Genomic DNA, 23464 nt, shown 5'->3' with positions numbered 1-23464 from the left:
ATTTTTATAATTATTATTTCATATACACACAAGGTTTAGTCATATAATTTTATTATGAGTGTCGCTTTGTTTGTTATTTTTTAATTCATTGATAAAATTATACTCGATAGAATTCTATGTATTAACTATTTACAGAAGAACTAACATTGTAATAGTGTTAATTAATTAGTTAGGAGTCAAGGAAGGTTTAGATGAAAGAGTTAAGTTAAGTTAAAAGCAGCCAAGAGTTGGTGAGTCGAAAAGTTCTCTCCAGTGTTGGATTTCCGTCCTATATGACTATGAGAGCGAGGAAATAGAGTGCACTTATGTTTGCACATATATATGCAATATATACTGCCCTATTCTTCAGTACTACTAACACAACGATACATAGCATAGATTTTATTCAGTAAAATATTAAATCTATCGTAATCTCATGAAGATAATCTGAGTAAGTACAACTCCTCACATATTCTACCGCCAAACAACAATGCTTAGTATTGTTGTGTTCCGATTAGAAGGATGAGTTAGCCAGCGTAACTACAGTCACAAGGGATATATGATACTTATAAAATGCTTTCACAAAACCCTACCACCAAAAAATATTTTATTTATATAATTATTCATTTACATTTGGGTTAGTGATTTGTTTAATGGGGAAGGTAGTCTATTTAATTTTACGCCACAACCATACGGATTGGAGTGATAACTATAAATGTCATTCAATATAAAAAAATCTATGAAACAGGTGGCAGATATGTGTATATATAGTTATATTTATATTAGAAGTAGGTAAATGTCTGTCCATACTTAAATAATTACAAAGCTGTAATCATGTTAGAAAGGGAGACAGATAATATGAATTTATTTTCGTTGAAAAAAATCAGATATACATTACTCAATCCCTGCAATATAGTAACAATTTTTTATAAATACTGAATCACGTTGTCTACCCTTTATTAGTTAGCGAGAAAAAAAATCTTTTCACGCCATGGATGAAATCTTTTGTAATTGAATTAATTAACATCATTAGTATCAATTACTCATTTAATGAGCATGTAATTGTGAGCTTCCATACAAATTATTCAAATTTATTCCTCGTTCTGACCATCAACAGGTGTGACCGTCATATTGCACCACTTTTACGCTCGGACGATTATGTGTTCTATGGGAAACATTTTAAACATCCATTATTTTGTATAAATAAATATCCTTTTGTAATTACTGTATAACTCACTTAAATATATTTTATACGGTACAGTTATTTGATTTTTTTCTTTTCAAAATAAAACAAGTAACTTGGCGTGGCGTGTATACGCGTGCGTATTGTAGAGTTATTTGATTATTATACTCGTATTTGCAAATAATGTTAAAAATGTTTATGATTCGATTGCTAAATTAGCAAATCGAAATGATAATAATTATCTACGATTGATTAAAATTGATTACTTTTAATGTATATCAGTTCAAAGAAAAGCATAATTTCAACAGGTTCTACACGTACTCTTATGTCATACAACGTGCAACATTGTATTATATAATTGGTTTCGATTTAAAGATCGATTGATTGAACATGTGTAATTACAACCTCTTTGGTTTTACGATGACAATTTTTTTTTACGTTGGTGTTGCGTCAGGTTTGTTTGTGTAGGTAATTGTTGAAGAAAACTTTTATTGACAATGTATATTATGGTTTATATATAGTTAGTGCATGTAAGTTGTCAACTGTGTTGCTGTTGTTTTTTTATTATTCATATTAATTATTGATTTCTATTTATCGGGTGATAGACATTTGGAAATTTTTTACCCAAAAAAAATATTCTAAACGTGTTCCCCTCCTCTTACAACCCGGGTTCCTTCAAACGAGGCGTGAAGAGGCATCTTGCGGGCCGGCAAGGCGGGGACGGCTAGTACAGAACATTTTTCCCGACTGTACTGGCCGTCGTCGCGTTTGGACTCTACTACCACTTACCATCAGGTGGAGTAGAGTCATTTGCCATCCCGGGGCATATAAAAATATATATATATAAAAAGAAATTCCTTATGGTATTTCCCTTCACCGTCTGGATTGAAGCTGGCTTTCTTCTTATACGATACATTTTTTTTATCCGCTTAATCTCTTCTCACTTGTATGTAAACTCAATAACATTCTGCATTTAAGAAGCCACATAAAACCTTTTTAATTAAAACTTCTACTGTTTATAATATTAATAGAAGTGTTACCATATTTTTAAGGCTTTGTATTAATGTTTAATGTACATATGTTTTCTATCGCGTTGAAAATGTTCAACAAAGAATTAACTACGTCTGTATAAAACCAATATTTCCCACGAAAATCTAATCACAAATGAAAATTTTGATTACAATTTATTGCGCCTACAATAATTAATTTAGGGGTGTGAGTCCTGTACTCCCTAAATAATGCGTATTGTAAGGTTCAGATGTTGTCATGTAAGTACAGGTAAATGTTGATTCCCACGTTTTTAAGAGGGGGCTTGCATATGATCGGACAAAGGGACAAGTTCGTGCATGCAAGTCGAGCTATCTCAGACTGATTTCTATAAAGATTTTCACAAGGGATGCTACGTTTGTTTTGATCCCGTTTGTTGACCCCGAGGATTATACATTACTGAGATTAATTGAATCGCACTGTTCGATTTTGTTATTAAACATTTCGAATGTGACTCTCTTGTTTTACTTTAATGTTTGGATTCCATGTACAGTTGAAATAAATATTTATTTTAAATGCTTACAATGAACTAAAAGATATCCTGATACATTTTTCACACACGGCCATCTGATCCCAAGCTTGTAAATAGCTTGTGCTATGGAAACCAGACAACTGATATACTACATATACTACTTTTTTTTATTTTTTTATTACACCCAGATTTAGGACAAACAGACATGTTCATGCACACAAATGTCTGTCCTGGGTGGGAATCGAACCCACAACCTTCGGCGTGAAAGGCAAGTGTTCTACCAACCACGCCAACTGGCTCGTCAGATGTTGCGTTCAAAACTAAATTGAAAAATATAATCTCAATTTAACAACGTTTGCAAAACTATCAATTATAATAGAATCAAACAAATAAAAAATTGTATTTTAATCAATAAATCTCTTTCTCACCTTTGTTTTTCTCTTGTCTGGTAGATAACCAGACAACATATTCCACACCAAGGATAGTTTTTTTTTAATTTGTCTATCACCATATAAGAGTATTCTATATTATATAAAGAAAATTGAATTTCATTATGTTATTAATCTTCGGAAATTAATACGTTATTAAATATGCTATATACGTTTGGAATATATAATAAAAGTGATTATTTAACCATTCCATAATTGTTACTGACTTGAGAACCATGGGATTTAAAATATGGCCTTAATCAAGTCTAGTTATTTTCAAAGGGAACATATTAACGAAACTTTGTAAAGGGGAATGGAAAGCAACATTCAAAATATATTATACTTGTAAATTTGTATGTGTGTATTACACATACAAAACGATCGTATGGTTATGTGTTTAAATCGAATCTTAAAATGTATATTTCGCTGTAATATTTCGATACGCTTTTCAAGTATCTCTTTGAAATGTACTAAAGAGAATTCTAGTTATTTAACGTTTAAGAACCCTCTCTCTTATGAATTGATGATCGTTTTTAAAGGGTTGTTAAGAGATTAAAAGGTCTAGTTCTATTTTAATAGTGTTTTTGTGTTTATTATTATTCATAGGCAAAGACGTAGGATTCAGTTAATATAAAATGTATGAACTGAAAAGAAGCAAGGTTAGGAGCACACGTAGCAAAATTTTATTCGATATACGCTGGTCTTTTTAAGATCTTTACCTTAACCGCCGAACCCGTCATTTGGGGGTAGGGCTTTGTGCAAACCCGTCTGGGTATCAGATATTCTTCCGTCAAACAGCAATACTTTGCAATACCAATTAAATAAACGACGCCTAAAACTTAACCCTTAGTATTGTTGATCTCTAACATTTTATTATAAGACATTATAATATAAATTTCAGGCTCGTCATGTCAATAGTTTAAATTTAAAGCGGACGAAACTGCAAGCTTGTTATATAATAATATAGACAGTCACCCGGACATGTCAACCTAAACAGGACGAAATATCAACTACGACAAGCCACTGGGTCATTGAGATCCTGGCCCTTCGTGTCAAAAATACGATGACACGGCAAGTATGACTTGCGACTGAGGAACAGCCCGGGTAAGGTGGGCAACCCCGAAGCCAGTAGCCAATCAGGAAGAACCAGCTTTCTCTATATACCAAAACCTCCGAACACTACATCTACGGGTATATGTTTTATCTATATTGGTTTAGCTTTTTTTTTTTAAACATATTTATAAGTACAGATATATATTAAAGGTAAATTACATAAACGCGTTATCACATGACACGGGTAATGTAAAGTAATGATAACAGCAGGAAATAACGTTAGTTCTTCTATAAAAGGAATATAATAAAGTTTGTAAAAATATAAAAAACCTATACAATATTAAAGTATAAACGCTAATACTTCGAAAATAACCAGGATGCGATACCCTTTATCCAAAAAAGATACATTTTGTACTTGATTAGGGTTCCGTGGTACCGACAAAGGAACGTAATACTGATTTATTCAATGAAATATTTTATTTTACATAAAATAAAATAGTGCCTTTGAAATGTTGCCTTGGTGCATCATAATTAAAAAAAAAATCTTTAGAAAAAAGCTTGTAAGACGATGATATTATACAAGTTATAAAAACAACATTTTGTTTTGATTCGTTTGAAAAGAAGCCTTTAAGTTTATTTTGGAATGATAATAATTGCAATTATGGATTTTTAAATGTATATTTTAATGGTGAAATTATATTTTAGTTAAAGATTTGTAGGTGTTTCGACGTTTAAGAATGTATGAAAACCATGCAAAAATTATATTATTAATTTATGAACAGAAAATAAATAACTCTTTAAAGCGAATAGTTTATTATAAAAAAGTAATCGTTAATTCTGCGGAACCTATTGTGTTGAACATAGGTTTTTGTCCTAGGTTCATCGTAGCAGCTGCTCGACAATCATTGTGGGGGCCGCAGATGGCGCGTGTACTCCCGCATTTGAATTCGATCGATATTTCTGTATTATTTTATTACACGATGAAGTTATACATTTATTATGTTGTAATTCTGAAGCTTTATTAAAATTCAAATCTAATTTTAGAGGATAAAAGCCGAGATGGTCTAGTGGTTAGAACGCGTGAATCTTAACCGATGATCGTGGGTTCAAACCCGGGCGAGCACCACTGAATTTTCATGTGCTTAATTTGTGATTGTAATTCATCTCGTGCTTGACGGTGAAGAAAAACATCGTGAAGAAACCTGCATGTGTCTCATGTGTATTCTACCAACCCGCATTGGAGCAGCGTGGTGGAATAAGCTCCAAACCAAAAGGAAGAGCCTCCTCTTCTTAGCCCAGAAGTGGCACATTAACAGGCTGTTACTGTACTGTACAGATGATAAAAAATATAGTTTTAATAGAAATCTTAGTTGCATACTGTTTTATTAAATCAATTCACAACATATTATGTTACATTACATGTCATTTGAAAATTATGTCATTGATTTCTTAGTTAAGAAATTTGCATCTAGGATTAAGAATTTTAGAATAAGACAGAAATATTTTTTAATAATTATATATCAATTACAAAGATAAAATAGTTTTTTTCTCCTGTGTTTGTCAACTCTTTTGTTAGGTTTTTTTTATTTTTGTTTTCATTCAAAAATTTTGGCACAGAATAGAAAAAAGAAGATCCATAGATGCAAATTGATATATATATTTACTATATATGTATATGTTTTTCTCAAATTTTTAATAATGAGTGTGACTACGACTGAACAGACTACGTACGACAGAATATTACAAAAAGGTCGAAACCCATTCGAGCAGTTTTTTTACAAACCATCGAAAACAATTAATTATTTTCTCGTTAATCAACATTATCACAAAAGGGTCTATTAAAAATCGATAAACACGTTAGCAGAACAAAAAGCTAATTTTAGTACCGTTCGAAATCTAATTTCCGATAATTGGCACACTATCGCGTAAATTCAATTGACACGTGGGTCCCAGATGGCACATCACCTGCCTGAGGCTCCGGGCTTGATTCAGACTGCATTCTTCGCCATCCGACTACCGGTCGTTGCACTGCGATTTTTTGATTTTTCCAACTTGAATACGAAACTTTGTCCTTTAAAAGATTCCGGACCTTTAAAAAAAATTAATTAAATTGCCGCCAAACGTTTCGGGTATTTAAAAATTGAAATGTTCTTTTGTTTTACGGTGGATTTTCTTATAAATAAAATTATTTCGTTAAATTAGAACGGCGTACGATTGCACAAAATTCGCATTCTTAATAATAATTCTAAGCTTGTATTATATTATTATGTAATGTATAATGAAACATATATATTACATAATGATAGGAAATGCCTTTAATACACTTTTCCAAGAGCGGATTTTTGTTTCCAAGCTTGTATGATTTATTGCAATATGGAGTAGCGATAATATGATAAACTGTAACAATTTAGTCCCGTGGCGCTTGGCAGTTGGAACAATGACCTCATACAATAAACACAAGAGGCCCCTCGGCTGTGTGATTGCTTTGTGCCATATATCAGAAACAACGCTCAAGTAAATATAGAATGTTATTCAAGTATTATTCACGTGTTTGAAAGCGTTCTACTCGTCTTTAATACGATTATTTATCGGATAGGGTTAATTAGCTAAAGCAGGTGGCACTTTGCACTTACAATTGATGTAAAAACAGTTCAATAAAATGTATATTTCTATGCGATTCCCCTGATAATTACAGAAAAATTTTCTACGTTCCCACAATGGTGGACTTTCAAAAGCAACTGGTTCATTAGTGCTTTCTCTAAACACCTTTCGGGCGCGTGCTGCTTCGTAATTATTGTAAGACGATAATAAGGGGGAGGAAGTTGAAAAAAGAGAAAAAAAGCGACGCGGGGTTGAGAAATGTCAGGCCATGTGCGCGGGAGTCATTGTACGCCTTGAGACATTAATCTTAGGGGAAATGACCAGGTGAACAACCCCTAGACTTTTGTTGTTCAACAATAAAAGTTTTTTATTTATATTGACTTTGAGAATTTGTCCGTATTCGCATTCTGAAATTTTTCTGGAGACGATTTTATACCATTAAATATTTTTATTCATGTCTCGCGGTACCTACAGCGATCGTAATCACCACGAAGGAACATCTGTCCCTTTATAATTCACCCCACTTTTGTACCTATCCTAATATCCTTTGCATAATAAAAAAGCAATTACAATTGTTCCTACGGTAATGAAACCACTGTTTTCAATTTGGTCAGGTTTGCGCACATGTGAAAAAATTATCATTTTCAATATTGCTTCCCGAAAAGGCGAATGTTTTTTTTTTTTACTATCGGACAAAAACGTCACATGTGCGTTTAAATGTGTCATCACACGGCATATGGTTTGACGCTGACGCGTCGTCTGGTTCCAACAAAAACCTGGATCCCCTCGTTTAGTAAACAAGTCGGAAGTTGCTACCAGATTTTTGGGTACCTTTATTTGTATTTTAACAAATTATTACTTAAATATTTGGTGATTTTATGCACTAAATATTATACTTGGGCGATGTCAATATTATTGGACTAGTAAATATATTATTTGTATATATAAGATACTTGTTTGTATTTGACAATTGAACCTTTAATTTAAACCGACTTTTAAATTGAATCAAATTTATAAAATGACTTTTTAAAAGTGCGCTTGTAAAACCCGACTCGATTACAGTTCATAATTTAATGATTATTATTTAGGTTCTAACATTTAAGCAGCTGATTAAAGCTATTTAACTTTATAGTTTATATATTTTTTAAACTGGCAACACTTTATAATGATTTTAAATGACCGTGACGATGCGTGAGAAAGTCCTAATGAATAACAAAGAGCATAATTTCGCATGTTTCCCCTAGTCTTTCAGCTCCATTGTCGTCACCTCACGTGCACCTTAGATACGTCTATTTGTCTATCCTCAAAGGGATACTGAACCTGTTTGAACCCTCGGTGTATTTGCTTTAGACTAAGTCTTGTCCCATAGACAAGGCCAATAAAACAATATTTATAAGATTAGATAACATATGCACACTAATGGTAAAGTCTTACGGACTTATAAAAGCTGGTGAGCGGCTATTTAGTTAAACTTTCATTTCTCTCTTTCATTCATCATTGATATGACGTTCGGGAGAAGGAGACAGCGTTGTTTAACTAATTAATCCCTAAACAACATTTATAAGTCGTTACTTTTTGTTGTAAGCGTGACAATCACAGTGAAGATGTTATAAGATACGTTCAAATTTAAATATAATACAATGCTATCTTGTTTTTTAAGTCGAGATGGCCCAGTGGTAAGAACGCGTGAATCTTAACCGATGAACGTGGGTTCAAACCCGGGCAAGCACCTCTGAATTTACATGTGCTTAATTTCTGTTTATAATTCATCTCGTGCTTTCCGGTGAAGGAAAACATCGTGAGGAAACCTGCATGTGTCTAATTTCATCGAAATTCTGCCACATGTGTATTCTACCAACCCACACTGGAGCAGCGTGGTGGAATAAGCTCCAAACCTTCTCCTCAAAAAAGGGAGCGGAGGCCTTAGCCCAGCAGTGGGACATTTACAGGCTGTTACTGTTACTGTTGTTTTTTAAGTACGCATTATCGATCATTTGCAGTTTAATTAAAATTCCTTCTATACTTACTTTAACCACCTTAAAATGGTATATATGTTAACAATACTGTTAAACGAGTCACACGTTTACTTTGCATTGTTGCTATATGAAACGATTACACAATGAGCTTTCAAATGTGAACTTCCTGAACTCGAGGGCAGTGAGACTGAAATTACGTTAAATATAAAAATATAACTAAAAAAGATAGAAATTTAAAAGAAACAACGTACTAAAATATTTAAACGTCCTATTTTTAGAATCCCGAAAACTTATTTAACTAAATTCAAGACCCGTTCGAGTGTGCTACATTTTAAACGGGTCGCATTGACGACGAAGAAAAGGGTGATGCAGCGGCTCCGTAAAATTAATACATAATTTGTAAAATCGAAATCCTTTGTTAGGCATTCTATATGACGAAATCTTCTCCATATTTTAATTCTTAAACATGTTTTTAAAAAATCTGTACGTTGATAGTCAATACATAAGCATTTATATTTGAAAGTATAGAGTAATCGAAAAATGACGAGCGAAATATTTACCATGATGGTGTTCGTATTAAGTTTTTCTTTTGATACTAATTTACTTCCAATCAATAAGAACTAAGCTTTCGATGTTGCCGCAGTAAATTCATTAAACCCGGATACAATATCGACACTGGCGACATTTTAATTTTTATCTCTTTCTGCCAATTGTCACGTCTCAGCTGAATTTTAATTATATTGCCATATTGTCATCGAACGTAATTTATTGTGATATTTCAATGTATATTTCTTCTTCAGCTATAACTTTCGTCACATAAGGCGATCCATATCATTGAACTATATAGACTAATTATGTTCTCATATGTAACTAAAAAGTATAAATACTATATTTCTTATTAGCTTGTACGAAACTCGTTTTGCTTTAAGGATGAAAATAATTACTTCCAATTCATTGGACGGATAGTGTTACGTAAAATGCGTCGCTGGAGGCCGCCTAAGTGTTTTCTCATAAAGCAAAATCCGGTGTCATATTGTCTTTCAAGTACTTGTTTATAGACGAGATTTATAAATGTGGTCAGAGTCGACATACCGACAGTAGATGGCGCTCGGTATTATATAACATTTTTTATGTATATCTATGATATTTTTTGGTTAATTTATATTTTTGAGTATTTAGCATTATCTACTTAAGTTTTCGTAAAGGAGTTTAGTATGATGTATGAAAGGAGAAACATGAACATTATGACATGCGACAGTTACACTGAGATGGAGGTCTTTTAACTACAGAACTTGATGAATTGAAAGCATGATAAAAACATGTTTCGTTGTTAAGCAATGACACATATATACAGTCACACACATACTTACTAAATAGGTCATTCGCATGCCCTTATCCCATTTATTGTGTACTGTGTTATCCCACATTATGCCTGCCTAACACCCAACATCATTAAATTGCTTCTGCTGATTAGTTAAGCAACCATACAAGTGGTTGCGGGACTTAAATATTCGATGGTATTGGCGATACGTTTATACTAAATTTTTTTAGACGTCTGTACCGATATTCACCGAGATAGAAAATCATTCTAATCGCCACAAAGTTGTCTGTACTTATGTCGTATGTATTATACATATAATAATAATAATAAAATAACTAAGGACTATTTTTATAGATTGCTTGTTTAAAAAACGACTTCAGTACCCGTATTTTATAGGTAGCACATATTATATTACAAAATAAACTATATAATAAGAGAATATTATAACTTTAATGAAGTTTGCTGGAATGGTAAATAATTAAGCCACAATACACAACATTACACGAACTTAATAGGTACAGTACAGTAAACAGTACAGTAACAGCCTGTTAATGTCCCACTGCTGGGCTAAGGCCTCCTCTCCCTTTTGAGGAGAAGGTTTGGAGCTTATTCCACCACGCTGCTCCAATGCGGGTTGGTAGAATACACATGTGGCAGAATTTCAATGAAAATAGACACATGCAGGTTTCCTCACGATGTTTTCCTTCACCGTTAAGCACGAGATGAATTATAAACACAAATTAAGCACATGAAAATACAGTGGTGCTTGCCCGGGTTTGAACCCACGATCATCGGATAAGATTCACGCGTTCTAACCACTGGGCCATCTCGGCTTTTTAATAAATAACTTAATAGGTAATCAAGCTTTATTATTTCCTAAGTTGTAGTTAACCTAAAACAAAAAACGTTGCATCAGAATTTTTGATACATCTTGTCCTGCTAATTATTACATTATCTTGATATAGAAACTAACAAGTTTTTCGTTTTTATTTGAATGTTTTAATGAAACATTTATAAACTTAAATGTCAGGTTCAGGTAAAAACTATTAGTCTTTCGGTAATTTTTAAAAGATATTCGAGTTATTTAAATATTTTTAAAAAACAAGACTTGATTTTTTTTTTAAAGATGAAGAAAAACTGTCGTTGGCGGTTTATTTTAAAATGAACGTATAACACAGTTAAGAATTCTGTGATATATTATCGATATTAATACAATATAATTTTAAACCAGATGACAAAGAACTCGTTCTAAAAAAAATGTAATTCATTGATACTTAAACGCTCATTGCATTTCTAACAAACACAATCCAATACTAAGAAACAATACGTCTTGGGAATATAAACAGGTTTCATGGCTATTTAAATGGAAAAGAAAAACAAAAGAAACTTCATAAACGCCCACATGTAATCGATAACGCTATGCTAGACCCGTGACTTGAAAGAATTCAATCTTGAAATGAGATTTTTATGAAATGGTTTGTTTAAATAGAACATTTTCATGAATTATACCAGTTACAAGTAATTATTTTGATAAAGAAATTTCATTTTAAATTTACAAGAAAAAAATAACGTGTATAATTTTTTTTTTTTTTTGTATATAAATAAAAACATTTTTATACACGTTTTAAACTGAAATAATCACTAAATATTTACAAGACTAACAAATTGAAGTCTTAATTCTCATCTTTACATTTCCTAACAAGTTTCCCGGAATGATTTCCAAATGTAACGGGATGTTGTTTGGAATTCCTTATAAGAACTCGTTTGAAGAGTCCACAAGTGTTAATAGCTGAGCAGTCAAACGTTGTGACTTGAGACATAGGGGACATAAGACAGGAAATATGGAGTATGCGTGACTTAACTGGTCTCTTCCTCAAAAACCCCTCTATTTTGCTGAATTTAAAATACAAGGGACTCTTAGAAGTAATCATTAACAATCGGTGCTACTAAATTATATGACTTGATTAATAATTATAAAAGGTTTAATATTTCTAGCTAAAGTATGTACAGAAATGTAAGCGAAAAATATATACAATTATATTGCAAGTATTGTATATGCAGTGATTTTATGCGTTACGGTATAAATATAGTGTTTATTTTTTCGATACTATGTTTATTATTGCGATTGATATACTCGTATGCTTTGGTTAGAAATATCTAATATTTAAAGAGAATGGTTACAAGTTTTGATAATTGTCGATGGCCTTCACATATAATTCAATTAAACACATTTATGTTTTAAAAGTTTCGAAATTAATATAGAACTATTTTTTAATAGTAAATATATACTAAAAAACGTTTGCGGTTGTTCAATTGTTTCATGTTTCGGTTGGAAGATAATCGGACTATTTCCGCTTATGTACAATCGCAGTTGAAATCACATGTCCGAAGGGTCTGGAGACAGGTGGAAATGACCATAGATGAACTATCTACGAACTTCCTTACTTTAATTAGAATTTATGCTACATTAAACCACCTTACGTTTGTTGTTAAGGTCTCTATACGTAATCCTTTTTTAATATTTCCCTTCCCATAAATAAATAGTCGATTCGTTATTTAAAATATTTATTCTTTTAAGAACAATGTTATTTTTTGTTTTTACTAATCTATTCGCGCGTATAATGCAATGTTCTGCCTTACTGTTTTACTGACTTATTTTGAATTTCATAGAGAAGCAGACCTTTGTTTATATTAACAAATTCGCCCTAATCATGTTAATTTTGTTTTTCAATAGCCTTTTCTTAAACTTATTATTAACTAGATTTGTTAATTGTTCAAAATGTGTTACTTTAACGCACACCAAGCCATATATTTATGGATTGAAACTTTCGATGAAGTTGAAATTAACGCTAAGAAACACATTATCAACATTAAATACTACGTTAAACTGTTTTTGAGTAGTCAGTTAAAATAATGTCGCCAAACATAACATACAATATATAAATATTAAAGTGTGAATTGGACAAAAAGCTCTCTTTTGATATATTTATCAATATCGTCCAAATAAAATTGCTTGCTATGTGAAAACTACTACTATCAAACGTATCAGATTAGATTTTTTTGATATCTGGCAATGCCCTTAGGCGTGCTTTAAAGAAACTTATCATTACGTATGCCACAGGAAGTTGATTTATTTACAATATTCGATTGCGTAATCTCTAACTTTGTATATGATGTCACTCTATAAAATTTCTGAATTAAACTATTTGTATAAAATCGAGTGTTCCTTATCATAAATGCAATATTATATATAAAGTTTAGATAAATAAATAAATGTCAGCTGATAAACATTTGCACATGTGACCTCCGTAGTTTCGCAAAAACGAAAACTACAGAATTAAATTAGTACGGCATCCGCGCAAGACCCTTGCTTCATTTTTTGTTAAATTTTTTTTTTGGGCATATGAAGGTACCGTTTTGCCAAATTACAGGAGTCGAAAACCTCTCGGAATCAATTGTAATATTGCTTTACTACAGTTAGTTTTTGTTTGTGGGTAGATACTAATTATTTAATAGGTAATTTGTGGAATATTAACGTAACAAGTAAGATAATCTGTATTTGTCTTGATTCGGTTTAATAACAATTTAATTGGATTATGTACTGTTTGCAGTGCTTTGGTGAGATTAGTTTTGTTTTATTCGGTCTGCAAAATCCTTTGCTTGTATATATACAATGATATGCTGAATGATACGCTTTGACTATGCTTATATATATTTTTGGATAGAACCACGACACGACTGGCCTATCCGACAAAGTTATAAAATCAACTTTCTTTGTCTATGTATGTTGCTTACACCTGCTTACCTTTTGCTGTGTTGCGTCACGAGTTCCCACTGGAGGGTAAGATTTTTGTACCCAATTCTCCGTCCTCGTCGCTCTCTTTTGTATTGTATACGTTGTCCCTTTCATTGTACCGCGTCCCTTTAGGGGTTTTTGTATTCTTCACCCTTATTTAGTGCTGCGTATGCGTTCCGTGTGGGTGTGTGTTCGTTTCGTGTGTGAGTTAAGGATAGAATTTTTCTATATTAGTGTATTACTGCCTTTCGATGAGTGTGCGTCGTAGAAATGTGTTCACGAAAGTTTTGGCGGGAAAGTGAATGTGTTCTATTCTAATTTCAAACGTTTTTGTGTTTTAATATATGTGAAAAAATGAATTTAAGTGGATAATGGAGGTTTTGATAATAGTTCTTTTGCAATCGTCGTCGCATTTTGTTTTCGGATAATTCGGCGTGATGTTATATGAGTAAGTTTATAATAAGTTTACATAATTAAATTGTATAGTATTATGAATAATCTTGACTTGTTTAAACTTGCCGCTTTATATAAAGCAAGTGATATATATGTATATAATGGTTGTTTGTTATTGCCGAATATTAATAAAGTTTAGTAGAAATATTATTTAATAGAAGTCGTTATTTTACTTAGTTGCTTTTGTTTAAGATGATTTTTTGTTTCTTATATAATATATATAATAAGTTATAAAATTACTTAGATAATTAAAATTATCGACTGTCGCAATATTTGAAGCCTCAATTATAAATTTAGTTTTGTTTTTAATTTCAATTAAAACGAGCGTGTGACATATTTTTAAATACAATTTTCATTGAAATATTTATAATTAATTGCTATAAAAAATTAAATGTCGATCATATGTAAAAAATATATGTTTAAACATGTAGGTACATACAAAAAATTAAGTATACGAAGTCCGGTTCTAGTAATAATCGATATTGTTATTGAATCGGGAGCGCCTCGTCTTAATCTTGAGGCCTCTTGTGGACGATTATCAATGACATCATGACTTGAGAACAGCTGAATATAATATGTATTACTTACTGACTGACTCGGAATTCGACGCTGACTTAACGTGTGTTATCTCACAATATATGAATGTATTCTAAGTTTAAATATTACATTTTGAATAATAATTATTATTATTGTTAGCGTATATTAAACTTGTAAAAATAGTATTTTATAATTGGACGTTTGTGATAAAGGAATTTATCATCGTTTCAAACAGCGTATGTTCATTACTTTAGTTAGCTCTATTAAAAATACTTATTATATATGTATATTTATTAGTAAAACTAAACAATCTGGACTTTTTTTATAAATTATTTGACGAGCCGGTTGGCGTGGTTGGTAGATACTTGCCTTTCACGCCGAAGGTTGTGGGTTCGATTCCCACCCAGGACAGACATTTGTGTGCATGAACATGTCTGTTTGTCCTTAGTCTGGGTGTAATTATCTATATAAGTATGTATTTATAAAAGAAAAGTAGTATATGTAGTATATCAGTTGCCTGGTTTCCATAGCACAAGCTTTGTACAAGCATAATTTGGGATCAGACATTTTTCACACACGGTCAGTATGTGAAAAATGTCCCAGGATATTATTATTATTATTATAATATTTATTGCGCGTCGAGATTCATAGATCGATTTTGATTTTGTTTGTCATAATGATAGCTTATGTTTTACATGCACATGGATGTATTGTATCAGCTTAATAATAACAATAAAAAGTACTAGTTTCTTGAAATATATTAAAAAACTATATAAGTGATTATATTACATTTAAATCAATTTGTACGGTATACATATAATAATTTAGTCGATGCTTCGCGCCATGATACATCATCCGCATTCAACGTTATGACTTATGTAGTATGTAGCTTTTCTTAATAAATTGGTTATTAATGCGAAAGTAAATCAGTCTGTATGTTACGTTTTCACGGCTAAATCACTAGACCAAATTAGATGGACCTTAATATGAGGCATGTTTGATCCTCAAGAAAGGACGTAGTATTTTACATAATACCTGCTCCTTTCCTTCTTATAAGCGAAACCGCGGTCGAATACTAGTTATTAATAAACCGTAGTACACTATAGTGCGAACCCATGAGATCCATGACTCAATCCGCACATATCCACGTTTCCGCGTCTCAAGATACGCAATGAATGAGGTATATCTCGTTTCAATCAGCTGATATTCGTCGGTATGCATAAATTAAATTATTTTTATTTCAATTCTTACCTCATCGAAAGTATGGACGCGAAAGAATTATAAGGCATCCGTAAACCGGACTTATTTTCCTACATATTGAAACTCGTTTTTTGATATTAAAGAATGCTACGTAATATCATACTAATGTCATCCCTATTTGTTTACATTTAAGGATCATTGTTATGTGTACACAATACTTAAGACCGATATAAAGTAGCGTCCGTCTTCTGGGAATTTCATTCTATTTCTACAAATTGAAAGAATGGCGCCAGAGTTTATGGTACGTTTGTTATAAATACTTATTTGGTTTTGCCATAGTCTCCTTTATACCTGCACTGTACCGAGATTAGTAAAACTTTCAAATAATAAGATTTAATGTGATTGTTCTTGGAAATACGTGATAAACAATCCAACTACTAAGCACTCTTTTAAGTTAATGAATTGTATGGAAAACACAAAAAATTGTATACTTATTAGAAATTGTTTGTCAATTATATGAAATTTTTGCAAGGGTCTAACCCGAAGGTCCGAAACTGAAAATATTAAGGATAATAATACCGTCATAAATTAATTGATATAAAGTTATTGTTTATTATGTTGCTCGTTCTCTTCGTCAAGTCCTCAAGTCGTCTATACCGCAATGTTTGAAGACGAAAGTCTTCAACCAATGCGTCTTACCTGCCATGACATACGGTGCCGAAACGTGGACACTAACTGCGAGACTAGTCCACAAATTCAAAGTCGCTCAGCGTGCTATGGAGCGAGCTATGCTCGGAGTATCTTTGAAGGATAAGATCAGAAATGAGATTATCCGGAAAAGAACCGGAGTCACCGACATAGCTTGCAAAATTAGCAGGCTGAAGTGGCAGTGGGCTGGTCACGTATGTCGTAGGACCGATGGCCGTTGGAGCAGACGAGTCCTAGAGTGGAGACCGCGAATCGGCAAGCGCAGCGTAGGGCGCCCTCCAGCCAGGTGGACCGACGACCTTAAGAAGGTGGCGGGCACCAACTGGATGCGGAAGGCGGAGGACAGGGAGCTTTGGCGCACCTTGGGAGAGGCCTATGTTCAGCAGTGGACAACGATTGGCTGTTGATTGATTGATTGATCGTTCTCTTACATTATGTATTGTGGTGGACTTTTCTTTATATATTTACGTGATTACAAATAACATGCGCTAATTTTTTTTTATATGTGTCATTCAAAATATTAACCAATACACACTTAAAGTAAAGTAACAGCCTGTGAATGTCCCACTGCCGGGCTAAAGGCCTCCTCTCCTCTTTTTGAGGAGAAGGTTTGGAGCTTATTCCAAAACTTTGCTCCAATGCGGGTTGGTGGAATACACATGTGGCAGAATTTCAGTGAAATTAGACACATGCAGGTTTCCTCACGATGTTTTCCTTCACCGTAAAGCATGAGATGAATTATAATCACAAATTAAGCACATGAAAATTCAGTGGTGCTTGTCCGGGTTTGAACCCACGATCATCGGTTGCGATTCACGCGTTCTTACCACTGAGCCATCTCGGCTTTTTAAATACACACTTAAACATATAAAACTACTAGATTTCATCCCCGTGTCAGGAGGATTTCAAGTGTTAATAAGAAAGTGGCATTGTCCTTCCTGGAGGTTCAAGCTTGCTTCACACCAAATTTCATCAAAATCGTATTACTTACAGTACTTTAGCATTTTGTAATATTATAGATAAACTATCATAATATAATGTCTCCATAGATTGTATCGGTACTTTTTGCGCGAGTAAATATACAAGCAAAACTTACGTATATATTATTGGATAGATCATTCTTTACTGATATTATTCAATACTGACATACGTGTGAACATTAATTAATTTTAGCATTTTCTGTACATATCGTTGTATGTGACTAAGTTATATATCAACGTTTCACTATACAAGTCCTAGCTGTTCCCCGCAACTTTATCAACGCCAGATGTATTTGTCTAGTCGATAAAAATTTATATGTATTTTTTTCCTTATGATTACAAAATGAATGCTTGCTTACAGAGTATTAGTGAATTGGTTATTTAAAAATTTGAAATAAAATAGTAATAATAATATCCTGGGACATTATTCACACACGGCCATCTGATCCCAAATTAAGCTTGTACAGAGCTTGTACTATGGAAACCAGACAACTGATATACTACATATACTATTTTTCTTTTGTAAATACATACTTATATAGATAATTACACCCAGACTCAGGACAAACAGACATGTTCATGCACACAAATGTCTGTCCTGGGTGGGAATCGAACCCACAACCTTCGGCGTGGAAGGCGAGCATAAAATAAAATTAAACCAATTTTCGTTTTTTTTTATAGACGTAGCGGGTATGATTCAGAGTCGAGCGAGTATTCAGAGGACTCGGCGGCTTACGAAGATGTGCCGGCTGCAACCAAAAGCTCTGGGGCGAGGAAGAATATCAATAGGGGGAGGTGGACGAAGGATGAGGTTGGATTATATTATTGTGCTTAAATATTCATTTGCTAAACCTTTAACCCAGCGCCAAAGTATTTCCAAGGAGGCTTGGCGTGATGCAGTCAGCTAAATCGTTTTTAGATACCTAAATGAATGGAATATGGTAGTAATCATAATATTTTGCAAATATAAGAAATAATACGTATATTTCTTTGAATAACTATGAAATTTAGAAGTATAAAAAATATATATATAAGAATATAGAATATAATATATAAGAATGAATAAAAAAACTTCTCCATAATTATAGATTGTTAATCAATAAAAGACAATTCAAAATCAATAAAAGACAACTTTTGCCATGTTTACAGGACAAAGTCCTCAAGATGTACGTGAGGATGTACAACGAGAACTGGGAGCTGATAGCCGCTCAGTTCTCAGACAGGTCGGACGTCCAGTGCCAACAGAGGTGGACGAAGGTCGTCAACCCTGAACTAGTCAAAGGCCCTTGGACGAAAGAGGTTAGTTTTAATTATGGTCTCTAATATTGACGTAACATCCTAATGGAGCGTGGGTAACTGGCAATCTCGAAAAAGCTCCGAACTTTTTTTTTACAATGTTGACATTTTTATCATTTACACACACACGTGGTTACGGGCGCCATTTGAAATAGAAATGTATTCTTATTTCTAGATTTGCGTCTAGGAAAGAAAACATCAATCTTGATATGCCAAATAAAAATATAATAAGCAACATATTACATCAGTGAGGAAATCTCAAAATATTATTTAAATAGTTTTGACGATATCCTCAATACATGCAGCACAGTACAGTAACAGCCTGATAATGTCCCACTGCTGGGCTAAGGCCTCCTCTCCTTTTTTGAGGTGAAGGTTTAGAGCTTATTCCACCACGCTGCTCCAATGCGTTTTGGTAGAATACACATGTGACATAATTTCAATTAAATTAGACACATGCAGGTTTCCTCAGGATGTTTTTCTTCACCGTCAAGCACGAGATGAATTATAATCACAAATTAAGCACATGAAATTCAGTGGTGCTTGCCCGGGTTTGAACCCACGATCATCGGTTAAGATTAACGCGTTCTAACCTCTAGAGGTTAGAACGCGTTAATCTTATCTCTATCTAAAATCTATGGTCTAGACCATCTCGGCTTTTTTACATAAACCATATTTATTTATGATAATTTAGTAAAATAAAATAAAAAGTGCTATTGTATTGACATCGTTCATGTTTTAGTGGAGTTATCAATGTTCTAGATCATTAGCTATAGAGAATGCCTTCATTCCAACAACACCTTCATCTCACAGCCGTCTCAGAACTCAGCCTCTCAACTAAATAGTCAATTCCGGTGGAGTCAACAGTAAAAAACAAAATAAAACATATTATAGAAATTTCAAACAAGCGGTTAAACAAAGAAAACAAACTATAAACACTTGCCCGCCATTCGGTCTAACAGTGCAAAGGATGATGATTCACAGGTCAGTAACATGCACACGTGATGAATGCATCTTTCATTCATTCATTTCGCTATACGGCCTTCTTTCTAATTGTTTGTTGGGTGTATCGTAAAATTGTTCATTCATATACTGTTTGAACATTTGATACTCGTATTCAATTATTATTTAAAAAAATGCGTTAGTAAATGCTTAAAAAAAATAACAGAACTTTACTTTTTTTTTTAAAGTCGAGATGGCGTAGTGGTTAGAACGCGTGAATCTTAACCGATGATCGTGGGTTCAAACCCGGGCAAGCACCACTTAATTTTCATGTGCCTAATTTGTGTTTCATTGAAATTCTGCCACATGTGTATTCTACCAACCCGCATTGGAGCAGCGTGGAATAAGCTCCAAAACTTCTCCTCAAAAGGGAGAGGAGGCCTTAGCCCAGCAGTGGGACATTAACAGGCTGTTACTATTTTATTTTTATTTTTAAATATTAAAACTAAACTTGGAAAAGTATCATTTTTATTTAAACTGAAATAAGGTATTTTCGTAATGAGTATGACGAAAATACTTTTTAATCGATTCACATTAATGTTCGAAATAGCTAAACATAGACGTTTATATTCTCAGATTTCATGAATGAATCCTTTGTCGACTGTACGTGTTGTGAATTTTAAAGAACTATTTACACTTGGCAACGCTGCCGTTTAATAGGCCTCATGTCTGAGCTAGAGCGAATGACATCATACAAATACTAAAGCGTTAACTCTAAATCCAACTACTTAATTCCTTGAACTATTTTAGACTATGACGTCAGTTTTTTTTTTTTTAAATTTTAGCAAAGGTAGTTTTTAAGAAATCCTAATTATATTAAAAATGTGAAAATTATTTTGTTTATTTATGTCTATGTTACGCTTTCACGTTTTCTACTCAACCGATTATTATGAAATTTTTCATACACGTTGTTCGTACAGAAATGTACAGAGGGTAACTAACACCTGCCAACCCCCCCCTTACACGCGCGGCCGGAAACTAGTTATTAATATTTCTAATTTCTTCTTCACTGAAGCGAAAAGCTTTTCTAAGACTAGCAGTAATAATAGTGAAAAATCAAAAAGAAATAAAAGGAAAAGGGCAATTACGTGAAAGTAAACTTCCACACTAACGATTATCCACTGTAGTAACAATTTTATTATTTTAATAAATTAAATACTATGCAACTCTCGTGTCTAAATCCACCTTTAGTTTATTATATTAATTTAAATATTGTCGTAAAAGCAGCTGTTGATATCATCTGTTAAAATTTGTCGGATAACGGCACGTGTCGTGAATACGATTTACGTCTTAATGTAATTGCATTAGGGGCTATATTTGCTTGGTATATATTTAACACGGAGCTTAGTTTTATGTACAACGTGTTATGAATGAGAAAAGATTAAATACTGGTAGGTGGCCTGACACAAAAAAAAAAGCATTGATAACGTATTTATGAATTTATTTGTTCTCAGTGACATTTTAATTGAAATTTTCTTATTGAATCGAATATCTAACTAATTTAAAGTAAATATATAATGTAAATCTAAATATATAGATGCGTTTGTTTGTTTGTTTCTTTGTTTGTTTGTTTGTTTGTTTGTTTGTTTGTTTGTTTGTTTGTTTGTTCACCGTTCGGTCGATGTAAGATCTTCCATCTCTATCTATAGAAGAGTGAATGAATGAATTAGAAAAATGTAGGAAGCGAATTCGTGGTTACTGCTGGCATTAATTATGCAAATTTATAAATTGATTGGAGTTTTTTCATCAAACAACAATTCGCACTTAGCGACTAATATTTATAGAAACCGACATTTATTATCAATATGATTTGGGTACAATATAATTAAAGCTATTGTGTTTGCTATTATTAATTTTCAAAGCCGAGATAGTTAGACAACACGTAAATATTTACTTATGATTGTGGGTTCAATCTCAGGCAATCATTAATTTTCATGAGCTTAGTTTGTGTTAAGAATTCTTCTCGTTGCACAACACTTCGTGAGCAAATGCATGTGTCCGATGAAAATATGCCTTATGTGTATCCGCATAAACTCCAAAATTATCTTTTTAAAAAGAAATAGCAGTGGGATATATACAGGCCTTTTTCTAGTTTTACGATTAAATTAAATACATTAATTTGCTTTTTCTATTTCATAAATATTAGAATATAAAAATTGGTTATAAAATGAATTAAAATATATAATCTGAATCTCGTGCCTATGGGACTCGTGGGGTGTACCAGCTTTTATTAAGATTGTCTCTTTCACACGCATAATTACTTCCATGTGCAATTATTAAGTAGCTATTCTTGCTTAGCGCATTTTGTTAGTTGCCAGATGAGATGAACATCGTAAAATGTTGAAAACCGACGCAACACAATTTTCACAAGATTTTGTTAAAAAGTTAAGATGTGATACAGTAACAAACAAACAAACTAAATTTCGCATTTATAATATTATAAAGGATACGTATAACCTTCTTTAAGAATTGACCTTTCTCATAAATATTGTTGGTTAGTATAAACATTATTAATTAATTAAAACTAAAAATTGAACACTTAACACGACTTTTGACATCATTATCAGATATTTTTTTCCATTCTGTACATATACATAACATATGTACATTATATATATGACCTACAAAATTAATCTTTGTAAGTCATATACGTAAATGATATAAATGTGATTGATTAAAATACAATGACATAAAAATAATAAAATCAATAAATGAATGTATGCTTTCAAAAATAATGTATACCTATGTACAAAAGTTTCGAACATATATACTGACTTTTTAAATTAACATTATAATGTTTTTTCAAAACTTCAGAATATATATATATATTCTGAAGTTATATATATATATATAATGATTTTTTATGATGTGTCTACCTATAGCGGATTAAGCAATGTTTTACGTATATTCGTGTGTATGTGAGAAAAACAAGTTTACTGATGGTAGACCTTTGTGCAAGCTTGTCTGGTTAGGTACCACCCACTCATCAGATATTCTACCGCAAAACAGCAGTAATTGGTATTGTTGTGTTCCGGTTTGAAGGGTAAGTGAGCCAGTGTAATTACAGGCTCAAGGGACATAACATCTTAGTTAAGTTGGTGGCGCATTGGTGATGTAAGCAATGGTTAACATTTCTTACAATGCGAATGTCTATGGGCGTTGGTGACCACTTACCATCAGGTGGCCCATATGCTCGTCCGCCTTCCTATTGTATAAAAAGCGTGTTTCCTCTTTTTAAGACGAAGGTTTTGACGCTACTCCAAGGGTAGACACAAATTTAAAGTTTTCAACTTATTTATTAGCATTAAAAGAGCACATGGTAAAACCAATATTAAATTTATGATAGAATTAAAACGATTTCCTATGTATTCTTGTTTCCGTAAATGGTAATACATAAATAACGTTTGAACCATATATTATATCTTTTGAATG

The 23464-nt window shown here is 32.6% G+C and overlaps 1 protein-coding gene across 4 annotated transcripts in view; it reads left to right on the top strand.

Annotated features, from left to right (window-relative positions):
- The window catches only part of LOC126777505 (myb protein), a 173497-nt gene that overhangs the window by 12673 nt on the left and 137360 nt on the right, over positions 1–23464 (top strand). For all 4 annotated transcript variants that reach the window (XM_050500526.1, XM_050500525.1, XM_050500523.1 and 1 more), the window contains 2 exons: positions 18416–18545; positions 18884–19033. In XM_050500526.1, the coding sequence (XP_050356483.1) occupies positions 18416–18545; positions 18884–19033 (280 nt within the window). The remainder of the gene's footprint in view (positions 1–18415; positions 18546–18883; positions 19034–23464) is intronic.

Source organism: Nymphalis io, chromosome 23 (assembly GCF_905147045.1).
Source record: "Nymphalis io chromosome 23, ilAglIoxx1.1, whole genome shotgun sequence".
Taxonomy (NCBI): domain Eukaryota; kingdom Metazoa; phylum Arthropoda; class Insecta; order Lepidoptera; family Nymphalidae; genus Nymphalis; species Nymphalis io.
The sequence above is the reverse complement of the archived record's forward strand: the minus strand, read 5'-3'. Positions and strand labels throughout refer to the sequence as shown.